The sequence below is a fragment of the Aotus nancymaae genome, unplaced genomic scaffold (genome assembly GCF_030222135.1).
Source record: "Aotus nancymaae isolate 86718 unplaced genomic scaffold, 86718_ANA_hifiasm-v0.15.2.pri h1tg000003l, whole genome shotgun sequence".
NCBI lineage: Eukaryota > Metazoa > Chordata > Mammalia > Primates > Aotidae > Aotus > Aotus nancymaae.
The window spans coordinates 1832200-1857461 of NW_026988414.1; the positions used below are offsets into that span (position 1 = coordinate 1832200).

Below are 25262 nucleotides of genomic sequence, written 5' to 3' on the forward strand. Positions count from 1 at the left end.
TCCCCTTCCTCCTCACCTGCCTGACTCCGCTCGCCACCTCCTTCTCAGAAGGAAGAGCATCTCCTTGAGAGAAGCCCCTCTGACCACCCAGGCCGGGTCACGCTCCAGGACACACTCCCAGCACCCCATCCCCGGGCTGGGCCTCGGTGGCCACTCGAGCAGCTGTGCCTCGGGAATGATTTGAGTGACTTGTATAGTGACAGGCCAGTGCCCCATATGTGCCATTGAGGAAGGAATACTATCTTCTAGTTCACCTCCAAACCTGCACCGCCCACTCCTGTGCCTGGCACATAGTAGCTGCTCAGCTAATGTCAGAGTCATATAGCTATCCAACGAGGTGGCCAGGACCAGAGCCCAGACTCCAGAATGGGAGCCACCTCTGTGCTTGGTACCGGGAAGGGGAGAGAGGGGCTGGCTCTCCTGGCCCTGCCCACCTCTCTGAAAGCCCGGTGGAGGCCAAAAGTCCTCCGTGGGCCTGTTTTCCTCCACATCTTCTGCTTGATTCCAGACCCACAGTGGAAGGGACAGGAGTCCCAGCATCGTTGCTGGCTCAGGCCAGGCCGGGGGAGGGAGTAGAGATGGTGCCAGGAGTAACCCATTATCCCAAGTCTCCCTGCAGACGGGTGACTCAAGAAGCTCAGCATGGTCAGGGGTTCAGGGCAGGATCTCGGGGTCCAGCCCCAGCATCTCCAGGCTCCAGAGGATGGATGGCTCTGGGGGTCCACCATGCAGGCCCCCACTTCAGACAAGTGCTTCATGTGTGCAGGAGAAAGGAGTGGCAGAGGGGTCCCTGTGGTTATTATCATTGCATTTGTGAATCTCCGTGATCATTTTCACTGGCAGCATTAAGCGTGCAGGAACTCTGTAATATGAAACAGGAGGCCAGGCGGGTGGCTCATGCCTGGAATCCCAGCACTTTCGGAGGCCGAGGCGGGAGGATCACTTGAGCCCAGGAGTTTGAGACCAGTCTGGGCAACACAGCAAGACCCCATCTCTCTACAAAAAAATTAAAAAAAAAAATTGGTGGAGCCGGGCTCGGTGGGTTGTGTTTGTCCTCCTAGCTGCTCGGGCAGCTGAGGGAGGAGGAGCCCTTGAGCCCACAAGTTCGAGGTTGCAGTGAGCTACGATCATACCACTACACTCCAGCCTGGACAACAAAGCCAGACCCTATCTCAAAAAAAGAAAAAAAAAAAGAAAAAGAAAAAGGGGTTTTATATATATATATATATATATATATATATATATATATATATATATATATATATATATATTTTAAGTTTAAGAAATTGAAAAAGAAGGGCTCAGCCTTCAGGCCTGGCTTGATCCTGCCCCACTCTTGACCTGTGTGTGACCCAGGGCAGGTGACGGTTCTCCTTGGAGCCTCGGTTTCCTCACCTGTGAGTTGGAAGCCAACCTCGTACCTTCCTTCCAGGCCCTGAGTGTGCCTGGACAAGGGAGCTGAGACTGTTAACACCACAGGACGTTCTGAGCACTGGCCATGCCCCAAGCCCTGGCCTACGACCTCCCCCAACACCAGAGCCAGCTGCCGGGCACAGCCCACACCCCGTTACCTCGTCCCACAAACCGTGCTTCCACCATACCCTCCCAAGCCCCCACTCTAGCCCCACAGGAAGTCCTTTCCCCTCTTTTTTTTTCTTCAAGACTGGGTCTCACTCCATGGCCCAGGCTGCAATGCAGGGGCGAGATCTCAGCTCACTACAACCTCTGCTTCCCGGGTTCAAGCAGTTCTCCTGCCTCGGCCTCCTGAGTACCTGGGACTACAGGTACACACCACCATGCCCAGCTAAGTTTTATATTTTTAGTAGAGATGGGGTTTCACCATGTTGGCCAGGCTGGTCCCAAACTCCTGACCTCGTGATCCACCTGCCTCGGCCTCCCAAAGTGCTGGGATGACACACATGAGCCACCACGCCTGGCCAGGAAGTCCTTCCTTTTTTTTTTTTTACTTGCCATCCAGTAACACAGGAAGTCCTTCCTAATACCCAGTCTCCTAGTACATGGGCACCAAGATCCCTCACTGCCCCTCCCACCCAGTAATTCAGCCCGAGATGTTTATACAGAAGCCACACCTCACACAACCTTGTTCATGAACAGGGTCTTAAGTCTTTGGGGGCCAGAGACCCCTTTGGGGATTGGAGAAGAGCCATGACGCCAGGCCTCAGAGGCAGGCCCGGGCTGTGAAGAACCGAGCCTGTGATCCCCAGCCACAGGAAGCAGCTCATCAAGACAGGGTAGATATGAAAAAAGAAAATCCTAGATTCAACAACGGCATTCTCATGCTCCTTTAAAAGGGAAGGGGAGAAAAGAAATCTGTCATTTCATAAAAATCCTGAAAGCTGACTGCCACTTGCAAAACACTTCCCACTCCAGCACTGGGGGTCCTCCCCAAGACTCCACCTTCTCTTCCCCCCACAGCGCCAGGCTGGGTGAATGCCCTTGTCCACCAGGAGACTCCAAGCACCTCACCTCACTCAGTCCCTGATGCTCCCAGCAACTGGCACTGGCCTGGCACAGACTAGGTGCTCAGTAAAGACGTACTGATGAATCAGTGAACAAAAGAACGAATGACTAAATGCTCCCAGGACACATGGGTCCAACGCCAGCTTGGCCTCTAGTTCTCTGAGGGCCTGAACAAGCCCCTGGACTTCCGGGCCTCAGTTTCCCAAAGCCCCAGTCCTCTAGGACTTCCCTGAATTCGCTACTCTCAGCTCCTGCTGAGAGGCCACCCTGCATCTCCTGCCATGCGGACGATATTGCGGCAGCTGCTCTCTGCAATGCAAAAGGTGGGACAGAGATCGCTAGACGGATAAATCATGAAGCATAACCCCAAGTGCAATCAGCCAGGCGCAGCAGGGACGGGCACAGCAGCAGCGTCAGCAAATTATTCTCCCATTAGCTCTTCAAACAACTCCCTCCAGTGGCACGCCCCTCCCAGCACTCCCTGGAGACCTGGAAGAGGGTCCCAAACAGCCACGAGATGACTCCTCTTCCTTTTTCTTCCCCACCCCCCATAGCCTCCGGTTTTATGGGTTTCCCAGAGCAAGAAAGCAAGAAGCTGGCAGTTCTGAGCCCCAATATTCGGGATCACGGAGGCAGAGCGGGCTGGACCCAGACTCCACACACACACACACACACACACACACACACACACACACACACACAGCTGTATGACCTGGGCCAGGGTCTCCACCCTTTTGAGCCTCAGTTTCTTCATCTGTAAAATGGGGCTGCTCCTCGGATTCTCGACCCGGCACCATTATCAGCACAGTGCCTGCCCACAGGAAAGCCCCGAGTGTGTCACTGAGAGGCCGTCTCCATACCCACTCTGCATGGGGCGGCCCAGAATCAACAGCTGGCCCTGTGGACGTGAGTACAGCATTCCTCCGGCATCCACCCACTACTTTTGCTATCATATTGCTGGGATGTTTGGTTATTATAAAAGTAATAAAAGCCATTGTAGAGCCGGGCGTGGTGGCTCACGCCTGTAATCCCAGCACTTTGGGAGGCCGAGGTGGGCAGATTTCTTGAGGTCAGGAGTTCAAGACCAGCCTGGCCAACATGGTGAAACCCTATCTCTACTAAAAATACAAAACAAACAAAAAATTAGCTGGGCATGGTGGCACACACCTGTAATCCCAGGTACTTGGGAGGCTGAGGCAGAAGAATTGCTTGAACCCAGGAGGCAGAGGTTGCAGTGACCCGAGATCACACCACTGCACTCCAGCCTGGGCGACAGAGCAAGACTCTGTCTCAAAAAAAAAAAAAGTTGCAGAAAATTTGGAAAATAGGACACATAATCCACCAGAGGACCCCCCACACCTCACACCCACGCGCAGCCTCAGCCTGCAGCCATCCCATCTTTCTTCTCTGCCTACATTTTCCCATGATGGACTGCGGCCCGATGACGGTGTGTTACCCTGCTGTTTGCACTCAGGAGGACATCCTCATCACTTTCCAGGTGATTACAGAGCTCACAATCACCTCTGTGGGCCTGAGACATGCCATCTCTTAAGCAGCCCTCATTGTGGTTCCTGATCTTCTATGATGGTGAATTGGACTCAAGGAACAGGAATTGAGATAATCAAGAGAACAAGGGATGGGGGAGCGGGAGGTGCCGGGCTCCTGCAGACCCTGAAGCTGGCGGTGGACACCGATGCTGGCTCTGCCTCTCCAAGCCTCCAGCTTCCTCCCTCTGCCAAACATGGACAACTGCATCAGCAGCTCAGAACTGGGAGGCACCGAGGAGCTGGCACCATGGGACGTCCAGTTCGGAGCCTGGTGCAGGGTGAGTGTGACCAGCCGGCCTGGCCCGGGCCTCCCATTGCTGTGCCCTGGCCTGCGCTCTCCTAGGGGACTGGGGGCCGTGAGGACTTGGGACCCAACCAGCACTGGAGCACGAGTTCTAGTCCAGGTTCTACTTCTACTGACTTTGTGGCCCAGAACAAATCACAGAATCACTTTAGACCCTGTATGGCAGCTGCTAAATGTCAGCACAAACCCAGATGACCCTGGACCGTGCAGGGCAGATGGGACCTCCTCTCCGAGCAACTGACTGGGGGCGGAGGTGTGGCTACCGAGACTGAACCAGCCAGGCCAAAACTGGAGGCGGAAGGAACAGCAAAGGGAACAGCAGGGACGGAGGTTCTGAGGCAGGATGAGCTCTGCACGGGTGAGGGACAGCAAGTGTGGCAGTGCACAGTGCCCCAGGGGAAATGGCGAGGTCAGAGAGCTCAGGGAGCCCTGTGGGCCAGGCAAGGCGCTAAGGCTTTATGCTAACTGCAGTGGGAAATCACAAAGGGCTGGATCCAGTTTCCAAAGCTCTAGCAGAGGCTGTGTGGAGCCAGCACAGCAGAGCCAGCACACACAGGCAGCAGCCCAGTGAGGCCGAGGCAGCAGCACCACTGCAAACCAGGAGGCTCAGACCGCTGTGTGCAGGGGCAGGGATGAGATTCAGGATCTGCTGTCTGGGGAAGGCAGGCTGGCCGGGCAGAGGAGCTGGACATGAGCAAGGGAAGGAGAGGGCTCATAATGTGTGTGTGGAGAAGAGGGGAGCTCCATACGTGTGATGAAGAAAGAGACACGGGAGGCCACCAAAGCCACTTCCGCAGCTGAAACTGCCCCGGTGCTTCTCAGGCAGGAGAGGAAAACTATATCCACCGGTGCCCACTGCTCCCTGAATGTCCCTCCCTCCCGCTGCCACTCCCGCCCCGATGGCTGGGCCCTCCACTGCCCTCCCTGACAGCCTGGGCTCAGGAACCCCGAGTTTTCCCAAGAGAGGAGCAGGCATGGGCAGAGTCACCGGCTGTCGGGTGTCTGAGAGTTGTTCAGAACAAGAACAGGGCCAGGCACGGTGACTGACACCTGTAATCCCAGCACTTTGGGAGGCCGAGGCAGGCGGATCCCCTGAGGTCAGGAGTTCAAGACCAGCCTGGCCAACATGATGAAACCCCATCTCTACTAAAAATATGAAAATTAGCTGGGCGTGGTGGTGTGCGCCTGTAATCCGAACTACTCAGGAGGTTGAGGCAAGAGAATCACTGGAATCCGGGAGGGAGAGATTGCAATGAGCTGAGATCCTGCCACTGCACTCCGGCCTGGGCAACAGAGCAAGACTCTATCTCAAAAAAGAAGAAAAAAAAAGAACAAGCAGGGGCCATGGTGAGAAAATGCCCTCTGAAAATGGGCCAGGGTGTTTGGGATGCAGGTGCTCATCTCATCTGCCTTCTGTGCAAAGGGAGAGGCGACGGTGAGCCCGGCGGACCTAGCCTGTGAGTAGGCGAGTTTGTGTTTCAGTCCCGGGTTAACCATTGAGGTTTAGGACAATCAAGGCATAGCAAAGTGGTTTATTTTGTGTGGAAACAGCAGTTCCGCTGGCTCCCAGAGCACAGAGCAATGCACTCTGTGATCCGTTATTAATGTCTGCCACACGCACAGGAGGGCAGAGTGTCACTGTCTAACCATCCCTGGTCTAGCGTTGCCTGGAGGGGATAGGACCATTCTAGAATACATCAGTGAGGTGGGTGGAGGGCTGACCCAGGAGAGCCAGAGAAAGGATTGGTTCAGCTGTCTCCTAGCCTTGAAGGTACTGCCAAAGTGACCACAGGACATTTACTTGAGACAGACAGAACTTTTCTCAAAATGCCACCTCTTTTCTTTTCTTTTCTTTTTTTTTTTTGAGAGAGGGTGTAAGGCCGGTTGCCTCGCCGGGAGCTCGGACACGACCACACCCCTTCACGCCTAGAAACCACGTCACCACTCCACGCCCACTTCTGCACTCGGCACGCAAATCTGCACTCAACACCAAGCTCTGCACTCAGCACCTAGCCCACCGTTAAACTCCCCCACGCCCACTTCTGCACTCGGCACGCAAATCTGCACTCAACACTAGCCTCTGCACTCAGAACCTAGCCAACCATTGAAGAACCTCGCCAAAATTTAAAAGAAGCCCCGCCAGAACCTGCCCAATAGCATTTTGCCCTGTCCAGGTCCCAGTCCCCCTGGGCGGCCCACTCACCGGAAATCCCGCCCACCTGCCAATAGCAGCTTGCCCTGTCCACGTCCTGCTTCCCCACAACCAATCAGAACACCTCCACTCCCTCTAAAACCCCACACCCACGAGGAATCAAGCGCGACTTCTCCGGCCCCTCCTGTCGGACTGCAGAAGCTCGCCCAGGAGCCGATTAAATTTCTTTATTTCCTATAACTGGCCTCAGTTGCCTCGTTTAAACTTTACAAGCAGTTGCTTCATTTGAACCTTACACAGGGTGTCACTCTGTCACTCAAGCTGGACTACAGTGGCCCAATCATGGCTCACTGCAGCCTTGACCTCTGGGGCCCAGGAGATCTTCCCACTTCAGCCAAGTAGCTGGGACCATAGGCATGTGCCAGCATGCCCAGCATTTTTTTTCTTCTTTCGTAGAGACAAGGTCACCTTATGTGCCCAAGCTGGTTTCAAACTCCTGGGCTCAAGTGAGCTTCCTGCCTTGGCCTCCCAAAGTGCTGGGATTACACATGTGGGCAACCATGCCTGGCCTTTTTTTGTTTTTTTTTTTTAAGAGACAAGGTCTCACTCTATTGCCTGAGGTGGAACAATCTCAGCTCACGGCAGCCTCAACCTCCTGGGCTCAAGCCAATCTCCCATCTCGGTCTCCTGAGTAGCTGGGACTATAGGTGCACGCCTAAAGCAGGCTGATTTTTTCTTTATAAGCTCTTTAGGGGAAGTGCCCCCACAGTGAGGAGTGAGGACAGGGTGTCACACAATCGAGGGTGCCTGTTTTGCTGCGGGGGCCTCCACACCGCCCCCTCGGGCCAGCCTCCTTGGCTCCCTGCCACTCCTCAAACTCACCAGGCCCCACTCCCAGCCCTGGTCCTTGCTGTTTTCTATGCCTGGGTGGATACGACCCAGGTTCCACCAGAGTCCTTATTGTGTAGGTTGCAGCTCAAATGTCAGCCACACCTGACCTCTTCATCCTAAAGATACCCCCACCCCTTCGCGTTCAAATCTGCGTCTCCCCATGACATATTTCTCAGCCCGCAGTGACCCCGCTTTGTACCCATGTGTATGTCGGAGCCTGGGGTTTTGTCCAGTTCTCAGTGTGTCCCAGGGTGGGACGGTGCCTGGCACAGACAGCACGCTCTACTGATGCTTGATGAGCAAACCAAAGTCACTCACTCCCCGGGCCTCAGTTTCCTCACCCGCCTAATGCAAAGTCCTCAATCTCAGGACTGCTTGGCGGTTTGCACTGATAACATCAGGACTGTGATTACTACAGTATTGACGCCAGCAGAGAGAACATTTCTTAGGCTCTGTTCCAAATGTCTTATGTGAATTAGCACATTTATTCTTCACACCACTCCTAGAACGTTTCACTATTATCACCCTCCCTTTCCAGAGGGGGAAACTGAGGTCCTAAGAAGTCTAGTCGTTTGTCTAAGGTCACTCAGCCAGGAAGTGGGCAATTCAGGATTCGAGCCCAGAGCTGGGCTCTGCAGCTCGCACCTGTGGTCTCAGTTTCTCGGGAGGCTGAGTCGGGAGGATTGCTTGAGGCCAGAAGCTCAAGACCAGCTTGGGCAAAATAGTGAGGCCCCATCTCTATGAAAAATTCTTTTAAATAATTAGCCAGCCGTGGTGGTAAATGCCTGTAGTCCCAGCTCTTCCGGAGGCTGTCAGGAGGAGCCCAGGAGGTCGAGGCTGCAGTGAGCTTTGATAGCACCAGCACACGCCAGCCTGGGCGACAAGGCAACGCCCTGTCTCTGAAAAAATATTAACAATAATTTAAGTATATGTCATCTCAGCACTTTGAGAGGCTGAGCAGAGCAGATCACTTGGAGTTCAAGGCCAGCCTGGCCAACAGGGTAAAACCCTGTCTCTACTAAAAAAACACAAAAGTATTAGCCGGGCATGGTGGCGGGCGCCTGTAATCCCAGCAACCTGGGAGGCTGAGGCAGGAGATTCCCTTGAACCTGGGAAGCAGAGGTTGCGGTGAGCTGGGATTGCACCATGACACTCCAGCCTGAGCGACAGAGTGACACTCTATCTCGAAAAACAATTTTTTAAATTTTAATTAAAAAATTAAACGATTCAAGTTCAGCCTGCCTGGTTCTGAAGCCCATGATCCCAACCACTCTGTCACCTGTGGCTCCAGGAGAAGGCCCAGGTGTGGGGAGGGGGGACACCAGTAGGGGGGCGCTCAGGCAGGTCTCAGTGTCTCCATCTACCATATGCTGAGATGCCACGATGGGGTTGTCTCTTCTGGGTCATTGTGAGAATGAAATGAACAAGGCTGTGTCTGGGAGCCTGCCCGGCTGACAGCAGTACTTGGGAAGTGTCCCCATCTCTCAGAGATATGCCTCGTCCTCTTCCCTGCCCTGGATGAGGCCCAGGCAGACGGGTCCCGGTGTCCCCTCCTCAGCCCCCAGTCCCCTGAGACCCCAGGGGAGATGCCTTGGTCATGAGCAGCCACAATCAGGGCCAGGGCAATGGGAGAGGGGGACAACTGCTCACGTCTGTCCCTTACTGGCCACCCAGCAACTCTAACCACTGCCCTCCCCTGCCCTGGCCCTCCCTGGGAGACACTGAGTTTTCTCACGGTCTCAGGAAGACTCCTTGCTGCCTACTCACTCATCCCTCATTCAAATACTCACAATGGAAGCTGGGCATGGTGGCTTACACCTGTAATCCCAGAACTTTGGGAGGCCAAGGCAAGAGAATTGCTTGAGCCCAGGAGTTTGAGACCAGCTTGACCAACATGGCAAAACCTCGTCTCTACAAAAAATAGAAAAATTAGCTGGTGTCTTGGTGGGTGTCTGTAGTCCCAGCTACTTGGGAGGCTGAGGCAGGAGGACCACTTGAGCCTAGGAGGTTGAGGCTGCAAGTGAGCTGAGATGGCAATACTGCACTCCAGCCTGGGCAACAGATCACAGAGACTCTGTTTCAAGAAAAAAAAAATGTATACACACACACACACTTGCCCTGGAGGCAAGAGCTCAGCTTCTGGAGTCTGGATGCCTATGGCTCATCTCAGCCCTGCCACCTCCCAACCAACCTTCTCTGAGCCTCAGTTTCCTCATCTGCCACGTGGAATTATGAGCTCTGTCAACCCTCAGTACTGTTCCCAGAAGTCAATTGCAGGCCAGAAGCAGTGGCTCACTCCTGTAATCCCAGCACTTTGGGAGGCCAAAGCGGGCGGATCACGAGGTCAAGAGATTGAGACCATCCTGGCCAACACGGTAAAACCCCGTCTCTACTAAAATACAAAAATTAGCCTGGTGTGGTGGTGTGCGCCTGTAGTCCCAGCTACTTGGGAGGCTGAGGCAGGAGAATTGCTTGAACCTGGGAGGCGGAGGTTGCAGCGAGCCGAGATGGCACCACTGTACTCCAGCCTGGCACCTGTCTCAAAAAAAAAAAAAAGAAAAGAAAGAAAAAAAACAGAAGAAGTCAATGGCAGCATGAATTTGAAGCACCAGGGGCGATGCTGTTGGGTGCCGAGCACCCACCGTGGCCAGGCCCTGGAGACATTGCCACGGACAAGGCGAAGCTAGCCAGCCTTCAGAGCCCTCGCGAGAGGCAGGGAGGGATGCAATGCTTATCTGCTGCCTGGTATGCCATCAGCTGTCCCAGAGAGGTGCAGGGCCGAGGGAGGTCAGAGGAGGCCCCAAGCCAGACAGGGGCTTGAGGGTTTTCAGTGGGGGAGGGGGCGGAGGAGGGGCAAGGAGGTAACAGCCCAGCAGGCAGGGAGAGCGGCCTGGGCAAACATTAGGAAGCCCCCAAGACAAAGGTGAGTTCAAGCAACCACCAGCAGTTCAGGCTGACCAGAGGGCAAAGTCTAAAGGGCAGAGGATGCCAGACTGCGGGGTCAGCAGGGCCAGACTAAACCAGGCCTCATAAGCACATAACCACGCCAAGGGTGAGGACTTTGCCCTGAGGTCCAAAGAGGGTTTTAGCAGACGTCTGGCATGGTCGGGTTTTGTTCAACAAAGACCCCTCTGGCTGGCATTTGCAAAGGTGGGGAGAACTTCATGTATGGATGGGGAATCTAGGGAGGCTTCATGGAGGAGGTGACTTGAGCTGAGCCTTGGGAGGGGCAGAGTTCAAATGGTGCAGGAAGGAAGGTGGGCATTCCAGGAAAGGAGAATCACAGGGGTGAAGACCTAGAAGGAGGGCATTTCTGAGGCACTCATGCGGGGAAGTGCAAAAGTGGAAAGTGAGGGTGGAAGCTGGGCCGCAGGTTAGGGCACCACTCAGCAAGGGCTCAGCAGAGCCAGGCGGGCCAGCAGAGCCCCGCCCCATCTGCAGCTTGGACTCGAGGCAGGTAGGTATAGAAGGTGGCCCTGGAGGCTCCTGGGGGTGCCTGGAAGGTCTCCAAGCTCATGTCCATATGCACTGGCCCTGCAGCTCAGTCACCTTACAGGGCGAGCCTCCCGTCTGCTCCACGTTCCACAGTGACGGACAGCCACCCTCCTCCCCCAGGCCCAGCCCAGGCGCCGCTCATCCATTACAGGCCCCACCGACCCCTCACTGCCGCTTTTCCATTTGCTCCATGACGTATGGCCTCGGAATCCTTCTTATCACGGTCCTCCAGGCAGCCTCGACAGATTAATTAGAGCTGGCATCCAAGAGCAGCCCCAATTGCCATCCCTGCTCCAAGCGAATCGATCATTTTATAGAAGGGGCGATGGAGCCGCAGCGAGGGGAAAGGACCTCTCAAGGTCACAGAAGGACTGTCTTATCCAAACCCTTCTCTTTGGTGAGCAGGGCTTGGAATCAACCCTTCAGGACTTGCTGGTCCTTAAAGATGCCACTGAAACAAAGACCACCAGAAAACACCCAACGCCACCCCAGCCCAGTGCCACTGCAACAAAGACCACCAGAAAACACCCGACGCCACCCCCAGCCCAGTGCCACTGAAACAAAGACCACCAGCAAATACCCGACGCCACCCCCAGCCCAGTGCCACTGAAACAAAGACCACCAGCAAACACCCGACGCCACCCCCAGCCCAGTGCCACTGAAACAAAGACCACCAGAAAACACCCAACGCCACCCCCAGCCCAGTGCCACTGAAACAAAGACCACCAGAAAACACCCAACGCCACCCCCAGCCTAGGTCCAATGCAACAAAGACCACCAGCAAACACCCAACGCCACCCCAGCTCAGTGCCACTGAAACCCCATCAGTCCCACAAGGACAAGGGCACTGAACAAAGCCTGCCCAGACCCCATTCTCAGGGGCCCCTCCACGTGCCCCCGTCCTGGGCAGCTGGACTGCTGTCCCCATTAGCACAAAGCCAACACCCCAACCCTCCGCACGGTGTGAGAAAAAGCAGCTACTCACCACTGCTGGACCTCCTTCTCAGTAACTGCAAGAGAAAACAGAAAAGCAGGCTTTTAGCTCAGGGACAGTGTCCCAGGAGGTGGACAGACATTCACTGGGGGCCTCCCTTCCAGCCCTCCCCTCCCCAAGTGCCATGTCCCTGGGCATCGGCCTGCTCTGGACGAGAAAATTCTCCCTTAAGCAGTCCCAGCCAGGGGCTCTGCACCCGCCACCCAGGCAGGGGACACTGGCCCCATCCCTTCCCGGCACCCACGTGCTGCCCGCCACCGCTGCTGCTGCTGGGAAAAGCCCCAACAACACCCCGTGACACTCGAGGGTTCGCTTCTCCCCACAGTCCTGGGAATGGGCAGGCAGGCGGTCGCTCCCAGACCAACGTCCAAGACATATTCTTTCCCATCTCTTGATCCCTGGGGACGCGACGTCAGGGAAGGCCCCGGCTTCCCCAGGCACTCGGCTGCCCGCGTGTGTTGCGGGGAGCTGTAAAGGGGCAGCTCTCAGCAGAAGAGCGGACCCCCCTCCCCATCGGCCCGTCCCCACAGCCCCTCTCCGTGGTCGGTCCGGGCTCCTTCGCTGGCAGGACATGAACAGAGCCAGGAACCAAAAGTTGGAAGAGGCCACAGAGAGCAGCTGAGCCTCGAGCCACGCCCACATACTCACCTACTGAGCCACGAAACAAGCAAAAACGCCTGTTCTGAAAAGTACAGAATCGCTTCAAGTTGGAACCAAATAAATGTTCTCTCTAAGGTAACCGCACAAGAACATCAAGCCACCACCAAGGCCACCTTCGCTCCCTGCCAGTGTGAGCGCAGGACGGCTCCTCCTGCACTCCCTGCCTTGGGCACCTCATCCAAAAAGTGGGCATCATAGTACCAGCCCCTGCCACACAGAGCCATTGGGGGGACGCAGTCATAAAGGCGTGGAAGCTACTGGATCCCCGGGGGTGCCATATACCTGGAAAGGCCAGGCCTGGCATCAAAGAATGTAATTTTCCAAGAGAAAGTTTTGGCAAAGGGTATGGGGTAGGGCCGTTAAATGTGCTCAATACTGGCTTGTGGAAGGAAGGAAGGAAGGCAGGCAGGCAGGCAGGCAGGAAGGAAGGCAGGCAGGCAGGCAGGCAGGCAGGCAGGAAGGAAGGAAGGAAGGAAGGAACTGGAAAGGGGTATCATGTACAGGTCAGATGAGTAAAGGGACTGGAATCTCTTCCCAGGGAAGTGGGAAGGAAGCCCAACGAGGTGTCTGTGAATTGTTTGTGCCTGACCAGACTTGAGGAAGCCGCTTTTCAAAAACCACTCAAAGCAAGCTCGCAGCGGCTGCCAAATACCAAGAGTCCACAGTAAGCCCGAATCTGCGCCCAGGGCGGCCTCTGTGCTTTGGCTCAGCTGCTCTTAGGACAGCATGGAGGGAGGACGGCGCAACTCTGTCCTGGCTCCAAATGTGGAAACTGAGGCACGAAGAGATCAGGAAATGGCAAGGCAAGGGTCTGACCTCAGGTCGCGGCTCAGAATCCAGTGGCCGGGTTCCTGGGCAGGCTAGAAGCCTCCACCCCCATGCTGGTTAGCCCAAATGGGAGCAAGAGACCTGTCTGCAAGCAGGCCTCGGATAAAATGAAAGGAGACAGGCCGGGCGCGGTGCCTCACGCCTGTAATCCTAGCACTTTGGGAGACCAAGGCGGGTGGATCATGAGGTCAAGAGATTGACACCAGCCTGGCTAACATGGTGAAACCCCATCTCTACTAAAAATACAAAAAATTAGCCAGGTGTGGTGGCACGCACCTATAGTCCCAGCTACTCAGGAGGCTGAGGCAGGAGAATGGCTTCAACCTGGGAGGCGAAGGTTGCAGTGAGCCAAGGTTGCACCACTGCACTCCAGCCTGGGAGCAAGATTCCATCTCAAAAAAAAAAAAAGAGAGAGAGAGAGAGAGGACGCAACAGTGGGAGACGCTGGTTACCCAGAAATGCCGGGCCTGGAGTCAAAGAAAGCAATTTTCTGACACAAAATTTTGGCAAAGGGTATGGGGCAGGAAGGGGTTCAGGGTTTGGCATGGGGGTGGAGAAGAAAGGTATCCTTGGTCTGATCCCAACTGGCTGCCTGGGTCTGCCCCATCATGGCAGCCGGGGCTGTGGGGTGGATGCCGAAAGCCCAAACCTGGAGACACAGGCGACGCATCATGGTACCACCAGGAGTTCAGGGCCACAGGTGCTGAAGCCAGACCAGACTGCCTGGGTTCAAATCCAGACCCACAGGGCACTGTGCATCCTTGGGCAAATTGCTTTCCCTGTCTGAGTCTCCATTTTCTCATCTGTGAAATGGGATTGTTGGGAAAATTGAAGTGCTTGCCACCCCTCAGCTTCACAAAAACCCCACAGGGAGGTGTGACCCCGTTTTCCCACTGAGGAATTGAGGTTCCGACGGGTCCGCTTGTTTGTCTGGGATCACCTGAGGTCCCTTTGCCAGGAAACAGCAGAGCCAGGACTTCGCCCCTGGAGATCAGGACAGGTACACCCCCTTGAGTCTGCATGACCTTGTATGACCTTGGCAAGGGGTTGCAGCATTCAACATAAACAGCAGGAGCTGGGTGGCATGGCCACTGCTGACCTTAGGCAGGCCTCACAGTGCCAGAGAGGGGCTTCCCTGGACCGCCAGCTCAGAAGGCCCACTCTGCCTTGACCCCCCTCGCTCCATGTCTCCCAGCAGCCCTCCCCCGGGGCTCTCTGCCTCTGCCTCAGCCTCCGAGTCCTTCCTCACCCCCACTACACCCCCAGGATGCAGCAGGCAGTAGGAGGAGACTCCATGACTAGGGTTCTCCCCATTAGAAAGGCCCCCCCCAGAGCCCTGGGTGATCAGCAGGGGGCCAAGCCCCAGGGAACTGGAGTTAGGGTGGGGTGATAAGCCCGGCCCATGCTTTAAGCAGTGAACTGACCTTTAGGAAGAAGTCGATGCTGGCAGGTGTCCCCTGGCACCCAGCCAGGGGCCAGCAGTCCTAACTGCTTCACTGCCTGGGAGCTTGGAGGGTCTTTTTTTTTTTTTCTGAAGACAAAGTTTCCCTCTGTCACCCAAGCTGGAGTGCAATGGCGCCATCTCAGCTCACTACAACCTCCGCCTCCCAGGTTCAAGTGATCCTCATGTCTCAGCCTCCCAAGCAACTGGAACTACAGGCACGAACCATCATGCCCAGCTAATTTTTGTATTTTTAGTAGAGACGGGGTTTCACATGTTGGCCAGGCTGGTCTCAAACTTCTGACCTCAAGTGATCCACCCGCCTCCGACTCCCAAAGTGCTGGGATTATAGGCGTGAGCCAGCGAGCCGGCCTTGGAAGGTGTTGAAGACAACAGGCAGAGGAGCATCTCTGGGGTCCTGGCCACCTGCCCCAAGTCACCGCCAGCCAGGGAGCTCTGGCGTGGGTCAGGCTGTCCTTCGTCCAAATCCCAGCCCCCTGCTGAGCAGCTACCACCCCAGCCTGGAGAGGAAGCTGAGCTGGGGGGAGGCGACTGAGGGAACGTGCCCACGGTCTCGGCCTCAGCTGCGTTTGCCCATCGCCAAGCCTGTGTTCTCAACCACTCTATCTGGGCTTCCAGAAGTTCAGCTCTTCCTAGATCACCTTCGAGATCCTTCTCTGTCCAGCTGTCCAGTGATTCACTCAGGATTTTTCTTGAAATCATCTCAATTTGCTTTTACTTACCTGCCTAATCAAGCTTCAGCCTAAGCAAAAATATCCATAAGTTACCAGTGACTCTGCTGGTGTATCTTTTCTATTACACAATAAAAAATATAACAAATAGGCTGGGCGCAGCGGCAAACGCCTGTAATCCCAGTTCTTTGGGAGGCCGAAGCAGGCGGATCATGAGGTCAGAAGTTCGAGACCAGTCTGGCCAACATGATGAAACCCCATCTCTACTAAAAATACAAAAATTAGCTGGGTGTGGTGGTGAGTGCCTATAGTCCCAGCTACTCAGGAGGTTGAGGTGGGAGAATCGCTTGAATCCAGGAGGTGGGGGTTGCAGTGAACCGAGATCACACCACTGCACTCCAGCCTGGCGACAGAGCAAGACTCCATCTCAAAAAAAAAAAAAGATATATATATATATATGTATATATACACATACATACATATATACATATATATACACACACACACACATACATATATAACTAATTAAAATAAAAAGCCACCATCCTTAATCAAACCTGCCCCACCTTCAACCATGAAACAACCCAACATCATGTACCCATTAACCGATGCAGTGGAGGGATGCATTATCCGTGGAGGTCTCCTGCCAAAAATAATTAACCTGAGTCTAACCATGAGGACGTAATCAGACAAATCCCAGGCTGCAGGACATTCTACAAGACAACTGACCAGGACACTTCAAGTCGGGGCCAGGAAAGGCAAAGCAAGTCAGAGGATTGTTCCGGAAAAGAGTCTAAACAGACGAGAAAACCAAATGTAACTCCAGATGCCTGGATCGGGTCCAGATCAGGAGGGAAAAACAGTTATCATGGCTGTCACTAGGCCAGCTGGGAAGCAGCACTGTGGACTGGCAAGTAGGTACTGCCATAGGGATGAGGTAAGGTGGTAACAGCACTGAGGCTAATGTCTTTTTCTTTCTTTCTTTCTTTTTTTTGACAAGGAGTCTTGCTCTGTTGCCCAGGCTGGAGTGCAATGGCTGATCTCGGCTCACTGCAACCTCCGCCTCCCGGGTTCAAGTGATTCTCCTGCCTCAGCCTTCTGAGTAGCTGGGATTACAGGCACCTGCTACCACATTTGGCTAATTTTTGTCGTTTTGGTAGAGATGGAGATTCACCATGTTGGCCAGGCTGGTCTCAAACTCCTGACCTCAAGTGATCCATCTGCCTCGGCCTCCCAAAGTGCTGGGATTATAGGCATGAGACACTGTGCCCACTGATGTGCCCTGAGCTATTGGGGTGAGGGTCAGGACGCCTGCAGCCTCATGACATGGTTTAGAAATATACACACTCGGCCAGGTATGGTAGTTCACGCCTGTAATCCCAGCACTTCAGGAGGCTGAGGCAGGCAGATCACGAGATCAGGAGTTTTAGACCAGCCTGACCAACATGATGAAACCCCACCTCTACTAAAAATACAAAAATTAGCTGGGTGTGGTGGCAGGCACCTGTAATCCCAGCTACTCAGGAGGCCGAGGCAGGAGAATCGCTTGAACCTGGGAGGCAGAGGTTGCGGTGAGCCGAGATCTTGCCATTGCACTCCAGCCTGGGTGACAGAGTGAGACTCCGTCTCAAAAAAAAGTAAAGAAAAAAAAGAAATATACACACTTACATATGTAGAAAGGGGGGCGCAGACACAGCAGAGCCAGGGCTCGAGGACACGCAGGCATCCCTGCACCGCCACGTCAGTGTTCCTCTTGATTCTTCAAAGTTGAGGGAAACGTGTGTCTTTACCCCACAACCCGTGTGCCTGCCTCCTCTTCCCACTGCACAACACCAAGAGGGCTGAAGGGTCCTGCCCCAGGTCCTGTGCCCCCAGCAGTTCTGACCAAGACAGGCACTGGGAGGGAGGAAGATGGGGAACCATTTGGAAGTTCAGCTTCCCTTTGCTTCAGCCTCTACCCAATGCCAGAGCAATCTTCCCAGGCTCCAGCTCCCGGCCTCCTCCCAGAGCCTCCAATCACATGTGAAACTAACAGGGCCTCCGCCTCCGCCTCCCTCAGTAGGTCCGGGCTCCAGGCTCTGGGCTCCGGGCTCCGGGCTTAGGGCTCAGGGCAGGGTCGGAACACAGGCCGTCCTTGCACAGCTGGTCCCCTGGATCCCTGGCCTGCATCCTGACCAGTGACCCCACTGAAGTTCCTCTGACTGTTCTAGACTCCAGGCCTTCGTATTCTGCCCAGAACATTTCCTCACCTCACCTCTTCTGCCCAGGGAACCCCTACCCATCTTTCAGCGCCCAGCTGGGGCTGAGCACGGTGGCACCTGCAATCCCAGCACTTTGGGAGGCTGAGGTGGGTGGATCAGTAGAGGTCAGGAGTTTGACACCAGCCTGGTCAACATTGCGAAACCCTATCTCTGCTAAAAATACAAAAAGTAGCTGGGCGTGGTGGTGCACACTTGTAATCCCAGCTACTCGGGAGGCTGAAACATGAGAACTGCTGGAAGCCAGGAGGCAGAGGTTGCAGTGAGCTGAGATCACACCACTGCACTCCAGCCTGGGTGACAGAGCAAGACTGTAAAAAAAAAACACAAAGCTCAAAGCCCAGCTGGGAAATCCTGGGGGGCAGTGGTGAGGACAGTGGTCCAGAGAGGACCTTGGCCAGCCCAGGGAGTCTTCAGGCCGAGGCTCCCTCTGATCTGTGGCCTCGGATGAGTGACCCCACATCTCTGAGCCTTAGTTTGCTCATCTGTAAAATGGGACTCAGGCATCTGGCAGGAACAGGAGGGACTTGAAGTGCTTGACCCAGTGTTGAGCACTTGGCAAGTGGGAGGCAGATGCGCTTTTCCTCACCTTCCCAGCTGGACGCTAAGCCTGCAGCGTCACTTCTCCTCGCCCATCCTGGTGTCACCCTCAGAGCCCGGCCCAGCACCCTGCACGCGGGGGCAGAGAACAGCCCCTGCCGATTCCGCCATCGTCATCCAGACACTGGGCTGGTTTAACAGCACGTCCTCAAACGTGTTTCTCACGTGCTCTTCACAATTGCATCTGGCTTTGGCCGATTTTTAAAACAAACTGTCTTTCTCCATCACACTCAGCCTCCAGGCCTGCAGGCCCAGGCTCGTACCAAAACCAAGATTTAAAACTGGCCGTGGGCCATGCTCTGCACGTGACCTGACGGTGGGAAGCCCTGGGGTGTCATCCTGTTGGGGCCTCTTGAAGGCTGGGTCATTCCGAACAAGTTACTTAACCTCTCTGAACCTCCAAGTCCTCACCTATAGGATGGGGTATAAACTCCTACCAGGCAGAACCATTGTAAGGGGTGTTGAGGAGTTGGTGGAGAAGTCAGAGCCCACACAGGGCCCGGGGAGAGAGGGGGGCTGGGTCCACTCTACTCACCTTCACTGACCCCCCAGAGAGCCAGGGCTGCAGACGGGGAGGGCAGCTGCAGGCTCAGAGTAGAGAGGGGATCCTTCACCCCACCCTCTCGCTCACAGACTCCAGGCCCGTACCCCACAGCCAGGAAGCACCCACAGTGCCCACAGCCTCCTCTCCACCCCCGCAGCACTCCTGAGGTCCCCAGCTCCCCCACTCCGGCTCCTCCTCCTTCCACACAGCTCTCGTCTGCCAGGAACGCACACGGGAGCCAGTCCCAGGAGCCCCGGAAGACGCTGAGTCTGATTTTGATTTCCCTAAAGCAAAACACCTCTCCTGCTTGAAGCTCAGCTCAAACATGGTAGGAGCAAAAGGCAGGGGCTGGCAGCCCCCTCCCGGCGCCGGCTGCAGCTAGAGGCGTGGAGGGCAGACCAGCCAATCCAGCCTCTCCCTCCACCCCTCCTGGGGCGGACCCGGCCTTGGACTCATCTCCAGGGATGAAGCCTGCCCACGTGTCTCTGTGCCAGGCCCCAGACCTCCACCACAGCTACAGGAAAACCGCATCAGCAAGGGGGCCTCTGGGTTTGAGCAGCACAAAAGCAGAAAGCGGGGCCACGAGTGACCCGTCTTACTAAATCGAACAGTCCCCTCGGTCCTGACACCTTTGATCACTGGTTGTCCTCCTTCCAGAAGCACTGCTGGCCTCAGAAGCTCCTCCCAGGCCCACGCCTCTCCTGTGCTCCACCTTCTAGCGCCAGGGCCCTTCCAAGCGCCCAGCTCACATGCTCTCTGGAGGTGGCTCTGCTCCTTGCGCCCCTCACTCCCTGTCTCCTCCCCAGCTGGCCCCTCCTTCAGCTCATACCCCCACCCCCGACCCTGACCAAGCTCCTCGCTGATGGCCCAGGGACCCCTCAGGCCCCATGTGGCCCAAAGGGATCCCCTGGGCCTCCTCCCAGGTCCCCATCCTGAGAACTCCCTCCTCCTGCCCTACAGGCAGTCCTATGCCAACTGCAGACAAGTCCCACCCATCCTGGCTGACTCAAAAACACGAGAACATCCCCACTGTCCAGGGCTGACTGGACGTAGCCCCCACACCATCCCAGCCGCTGTGCCAGCCTCTTCTCAGCCCCGTCCCAACCCCTTCTCCCATCCAGTCCCCACCCCAAAGCCGCCAACATCCCTCCCCACCTAGAACCCTCCTCCAGAGCCTCCAGTGCGTCTCCAGCCTCTTCAGCCTCCCCCTGCCCCTCCTCACAGCACCCCGCAGCTGCGTTCTCCCCACAGCACCTGAGAAACCCCCTCGGTACCATCTTCAGAGAATGAGGGCTCTCCCCCAAGCCCTCCCTGGGCAGCAACAGCAAAGCTAAGTCAGCGAGCGGAGGGAACGCACCGCTGGCTGGCCAAATGCACCCTCCTGCCCCCATGCCGGGCCCGCCCCTGGGGAGGGGCAGTTCCTCATAGCAAAGGCAGTGGTGGTCTCTAGTGGGACCTGAACTCCAGGGATCTGCTACTCTCCTGTGTGACCGGTTCCTTCCCCAGTTTGGCCCTCAGTTTCCCCATCTGTGAAAGGGAACATTACTGGCTGTGCCAACCAAGGAGTGCCACACACTGGGAGGTGGAGAGGGCAGAAAAGGGAGTGAAACACCTGCGGGGTTCCCACCCGGCATCCTGCCACACTCGAGGGCTGGGGAGCAGCCAACTTGCACGCTCCAATCCCCCAGGTGCCCCGATTTTGCCCCGAGCACCCACGGTCCCAGATCACTCCCCCACCCCCTGCAGCACTGGCCCCCGGGGGTCACAGCACCACCCTGGAGTGACACGGCAGCGTCGGGTGGTTCCCGAAGGCCCCAAGGAAATATGCTGGTGTTCCTGGGATGGGCAGGGAGCCCCTCTGCTCCTGACACAAGGTGTGAACTTGGCCACGCAGCCTCCCCTCTCTGTCCCCGGAAAGAGCTCAGCTCCTGAGACCTCCAGGCCCCCCAGCTCCCACGCTCCACAAAGTGACCTTCAGGCAACAAGTAAACGAGGGGCTGGAGTGACGCATTTCCCACGGACAACAGGCCCCGTGTCCCAGGAAGAGCAGCCCCGGAGAAGGCCAGAGTGAGGACAGGAAGGTGGGCATGGGCTCTGGGCCAGACAGTGTGGCCAGGCCCCAGACCCATTAACCCTCAACCTTGGACAAGGTGCAGCCTCTTCTCTAAAGCAGAGCGCTCGCTGGTGCTGCCTGCGAGCTCAGAGTAACGTGACAGCAGGTGCAGGAGCCGCCTGCACGAGGCAGTCAGCATGATCATCGCTGCCGCTGTACTTAGGATTCGATGCCCCTGCCAGGGTGAGAGGAGAGACCACCCCCCATCCCATGCCTGTTTGCCACCACTGCCCGGCTAAGGGGCAGCTACGCTCCAGCACCAGGCCTGAACTGCCCCAGAAATGGGGGCCTGGCCTGCTGCCCAGAGCTCCCAGGCACTCCCGGCCAAGCAGAGCCACTGCAGGAGCCCCTCGCCCTGACCCAGAAGCCGCGCATTTCCCAGACTTTCCGCCCTCCCCTCTGGGCTCCGGCCCCCCACCGCGTGTCCCCACTGTGGGAGTAGTGACCCAGCCTCCTTGGCAGTCACTGTCTCTACCCTGGTTCACTGAGTGCCAGCCAGGACTGCTCCAGCACTGGGCTGGGGCACACGGTGGCTGGCAGGAAAGGTGGGCGGGCCCTGTCTGCTCTGCTCACATACTGCCCCTTCCAAGCAGGCCACCTGCCGAGGCCATCAGACTGCCATGCGCAGCTGTGAGCCACTGTGATGGCCACTGTCGCCATCGGGTGCTTACTGCGGTCTCCCCTGCACCCGCCTCACCCGCATTTCATTAGAACCTCACGCAGGCCACGGGTTGTTGCTGTGTCTGTCTCAGGATGGGGCACCTGAGCCCATCAGGGGAGTCCCATGCCCACGGCCACACAGCTGACCAGGCTCTGACCACCCCCCACCGGCCTCCACCTCCCTTCCTTATACCCCCATGGCAGCCTCACTTCCACGTAAGAGAGGCCAGAGCCTCCAGGTAAGAGAGGCGGGAGGAGCCTGCGCACTCGAGTTGGGGGTGTTTCACCTGTCGGGGGATCATCCGGCCCACAAGGCCTGTCTTCAGGAATGGGAAGTAGATGGTGGGTCCCTGGCCCCAGAGGGCAGACTCCGGCCAGGGCCAAGTGAACTTCAGCTACAGCTCCTGGGAGCTGCCCTTCGCCGCTCTGCACCTGGGCCTGGCTGCCCTGCCCGAGGCTCCCTAAAGCCAGGCTCTCAGCTTGGGACACACAGTCCAGCCAGGATCACCCAGGGCCTTCGCACAGATGGGTCTACCTACTCTCCAGTCACTGTGTGGCCTGGGTCAGTGTGCTCCCTGTCCCACTGTCAGGGGCCAGCGAGAGGATACAGGTCACAAGCACCGAGCCCAGCACGTGGTGGGAGCCCTGGAGATGCTGTGCTGATGAGGAGTTGTGGGGTTTGAATAAATAGAGGGCCAGGCCTTGGGGTGGACACCAAAATGGGAAGCTGTTGTTGCTACCGCAGGAAGAGGAGCCAGGCGAGAGGCTGCTTAGGGCAGCTCAGATTCAAAACCAAAGCCCTGCTTCCCTCTCAGTCCCTCAGAACCCTCCCCGAGCCCCAGATGGCTGGGACAGCTGAGCCCTCGTGCTGCACTAGGCCCTGTGCTGACAGCCAGGGATCCCTACCAGCCCACTTCAAAGAAACGGAGGTTTCACAGACAGGCAAGGTGCTAGACCAAGATCACGCAGTCAGGGGTGGAGGAGAGGAGGTGGAGGCCAGGTTCACAGACTCCGGAGCCCAGGCTCAGGAAGGCTTTAGCGGGGAGATGTCATCCCCAAGGAGGGGCCGCCCACCGAGGCCCCCAGGCCACGGCAAGCACTTGCTAAGCACCTACTGTGTGCCTGGCACTGGGGTGGATGAGGCTGGGGCACAGAGTCCAGTGGGAGCATCCAACTCCTGCCCACCAAACTGCCCCTTCATGGTGTCCCCCTGGGAGAGCCAAGCCCTGTCTCCATCTTTCTCCTGGGCGCTCTGACACTTCCCACTTTGAGATTTACCAAAATAAAGCCAGAATCTCCGTGATTCGCTTTCCCACTGCAAGCCTCAACGTTCTTATCTGATCAATGGGGTAAGAATGTTCACTCCAACTAGCTCACAAGTAGGTGAACATGCTTTGTCCCTGAAACAGGGCCCTGCGCTCAAGAGGGTCGAAGGACTCCCCAAAGGTGCCCTCCACAAAGCCCCAGTGGGGAGAGGGCTGGTACCCCCCTCAGAGTGGGGACAGACTCCCAGGAAGTCACCAAAGGCCAGGTTTAGTTCAAATCCTGCATTCTAGCTCACATACTTCTGCAAAGTTGCATTCTGCCTCATCATATGTGTTTCTTTACTGTAAAGTTGTAAAATACATTGATTTTCATCTCTATGTAGGGTGAATAACTCCCTTCCCCCACAACAAAACTCAGGTAAAATTGCAGGACGATGCGTTTCCTCCCGTGACCTCCAGGAATAATGAGAAGAAAAAGCTGCCAATCATTAGCTGCTTACTACGTGCTGATCCAGGCTAAGCATTCTGCCTGCATTAATCTCATTGAATGACCGAATGACGCGATAAGGCAAGGACTTTGATGATCTCCACTACACAGATTAGGAAACAGAGGCTTCCAGAGGTAAAGCCACTTGCCCAGAGCTCCAGAACTAGTTTTTGGGTTTTCTTTTTTTGAAACACCAGTCTTACTCTGACTCTGTTGCCCAGGCTGGAGTGCAGTGGCGCGATCTCAGTTCACTGCAACCTCCACCTCCCAGGTTCAAACAATTCTGCTTCAGCCTCCTGAGTAGTTGGGATTACAGGTGTGCGCCACCATACCCAGCTGATTTTTGTATTATTAATAGAAGTGGGTTTCACCATGTTGGCCAGGCTGATCTCGAACTCCTGACCTCAAGTGATCCGCCCACTTCAACCTCTCAAAGTGCTGGGATTACAGGCATGAGCCACCGTGCCCAGCCAAGACCTTGGGGAAATCTGTGTGTGTGGAGTTTTCTCAAGACTCCTGGTAACATTTCAGAGCCAAGCCCGGCACTCAGGGATTCAGATCAGTCCCATTCTACAAGAATTTTCCAAACTGCCGACGTCAGACACTGTGCAAGGCACGGAGGAAGGGTCTTTGTCTAAACTGACTCATTAGCCCCTGTGTGACCTTGGGCAGCTAAATTCACCTCTCTGGGCCTCAGTTTCTTTAGCTGTCAAATGGGAATAGTGGTGGTCACAATACCTTTCTTGCAGGGTGGCTAAAGGAACAAACAGGATTTTCACCCCTTCCTTCATCCAGCAATGAATTCCTGACCAACCTCAATGGGTCAGAACCTGAGCTGGGCTCCAGGGACACAGCAATGACCCGGACACAGGTTCCTGTCCTCCGAGTCCCTGATATAACAGGGGAGACACAGCCTGTTAGCACACACCCACACAGCTGTCTATCTGTCATAAGAAAGGAAAGTTCAGCTGGGCCCAGTGGCTCATGCCTGTAATCTCAGTACTTTGGGTGACCAAGGAGGGTGGATCACCACAGGTCAGGAGTTTGAGACCAGCCTGGGCAACACGGCAAAACCCCATGTCTATTACAAATACAAAAATAAGCCAGGCATGGTGGCAGGTGCCTGCAATCCCACCATACTTTCTGTGGTATGATTATGCAAATCTGTAATTTCCTTTTTTTTTTGAGACAAGGTCTCCCTCTGTCCTCTGCACTCTAGACCCAAGGCTAGAGTACAGTGGTGCAATCAAGGCTCACTGCAGGCCAGGCGTGGTGGCTCACGTCTATAATCCCAGTACTTTGTGAGGCCAAAGAGAGCAGATCACTTGAGGTCAGGAGTTCGAGACCAGCCTGGCCAACACGGAGAAACCTTGTCTCTACTAAAAATACAAAAAATTAACCAGGTGTGGTGGTGGGCACCTGTAATCTCAGCTACTCAGGAGGCTGAGGCAGGAGAATCACTTGAATCTGGGAGATGGGGTTGCAGTGAGCCAAGATCGTACCACTGCACTCCAGCCTGGGTGACAAAGCGAGACCCCATCTCAAAAAAAAAAAAAAGGTAAGTGCAGGGTTAATGAAAATGTGAAGCAGGAAGCTAACCCATCCTAGGGGCTCAGGCTCGCTCTCTGAGCAAGGGCTCATGAGCCGGCCTTAGCCAGGCGAAGGGGAAGCAGCAGCCCTTTCCAGGGGAGGCCGCAGGTCCAGAGCTCAGAGGCCATCCAGAGCCTGGTGAGTTCAAGGGGCTGCAAGCAGCCACATCTCACTAGAACAAAGCATTTTCCAGAGGCAGCATGGCGTGGTCCAGGCAGAGAGAACACAGCGAGTGTCCCAAAATATTAACAATTGCCACT

The 25262-nt window shown here is 55.8% G+C and overlaps 1 protein-coding gene across 1 annotated transcript in view; it reads right to left on the reverse strand.

Moving 5' to 3' along the window:
- The window catches only part of NCS1 (neuronal calcium sensor 1), a 68457-nt gene that overhangs the window by 27088 nt on the left and 16107 nt on the right, over window positions 1-25262 (reverse strand). Inside the window, exon 2 of the mRNA XM_064377025.1 lies at window positions 11856-11880. Coding sequence (XP_064233095.1) covers window positions 11856-11880 — 25 coding nt within the window. The remainder of the gene's footprint in view (window positions 1-11855; window positions 11881-25262) is intronic.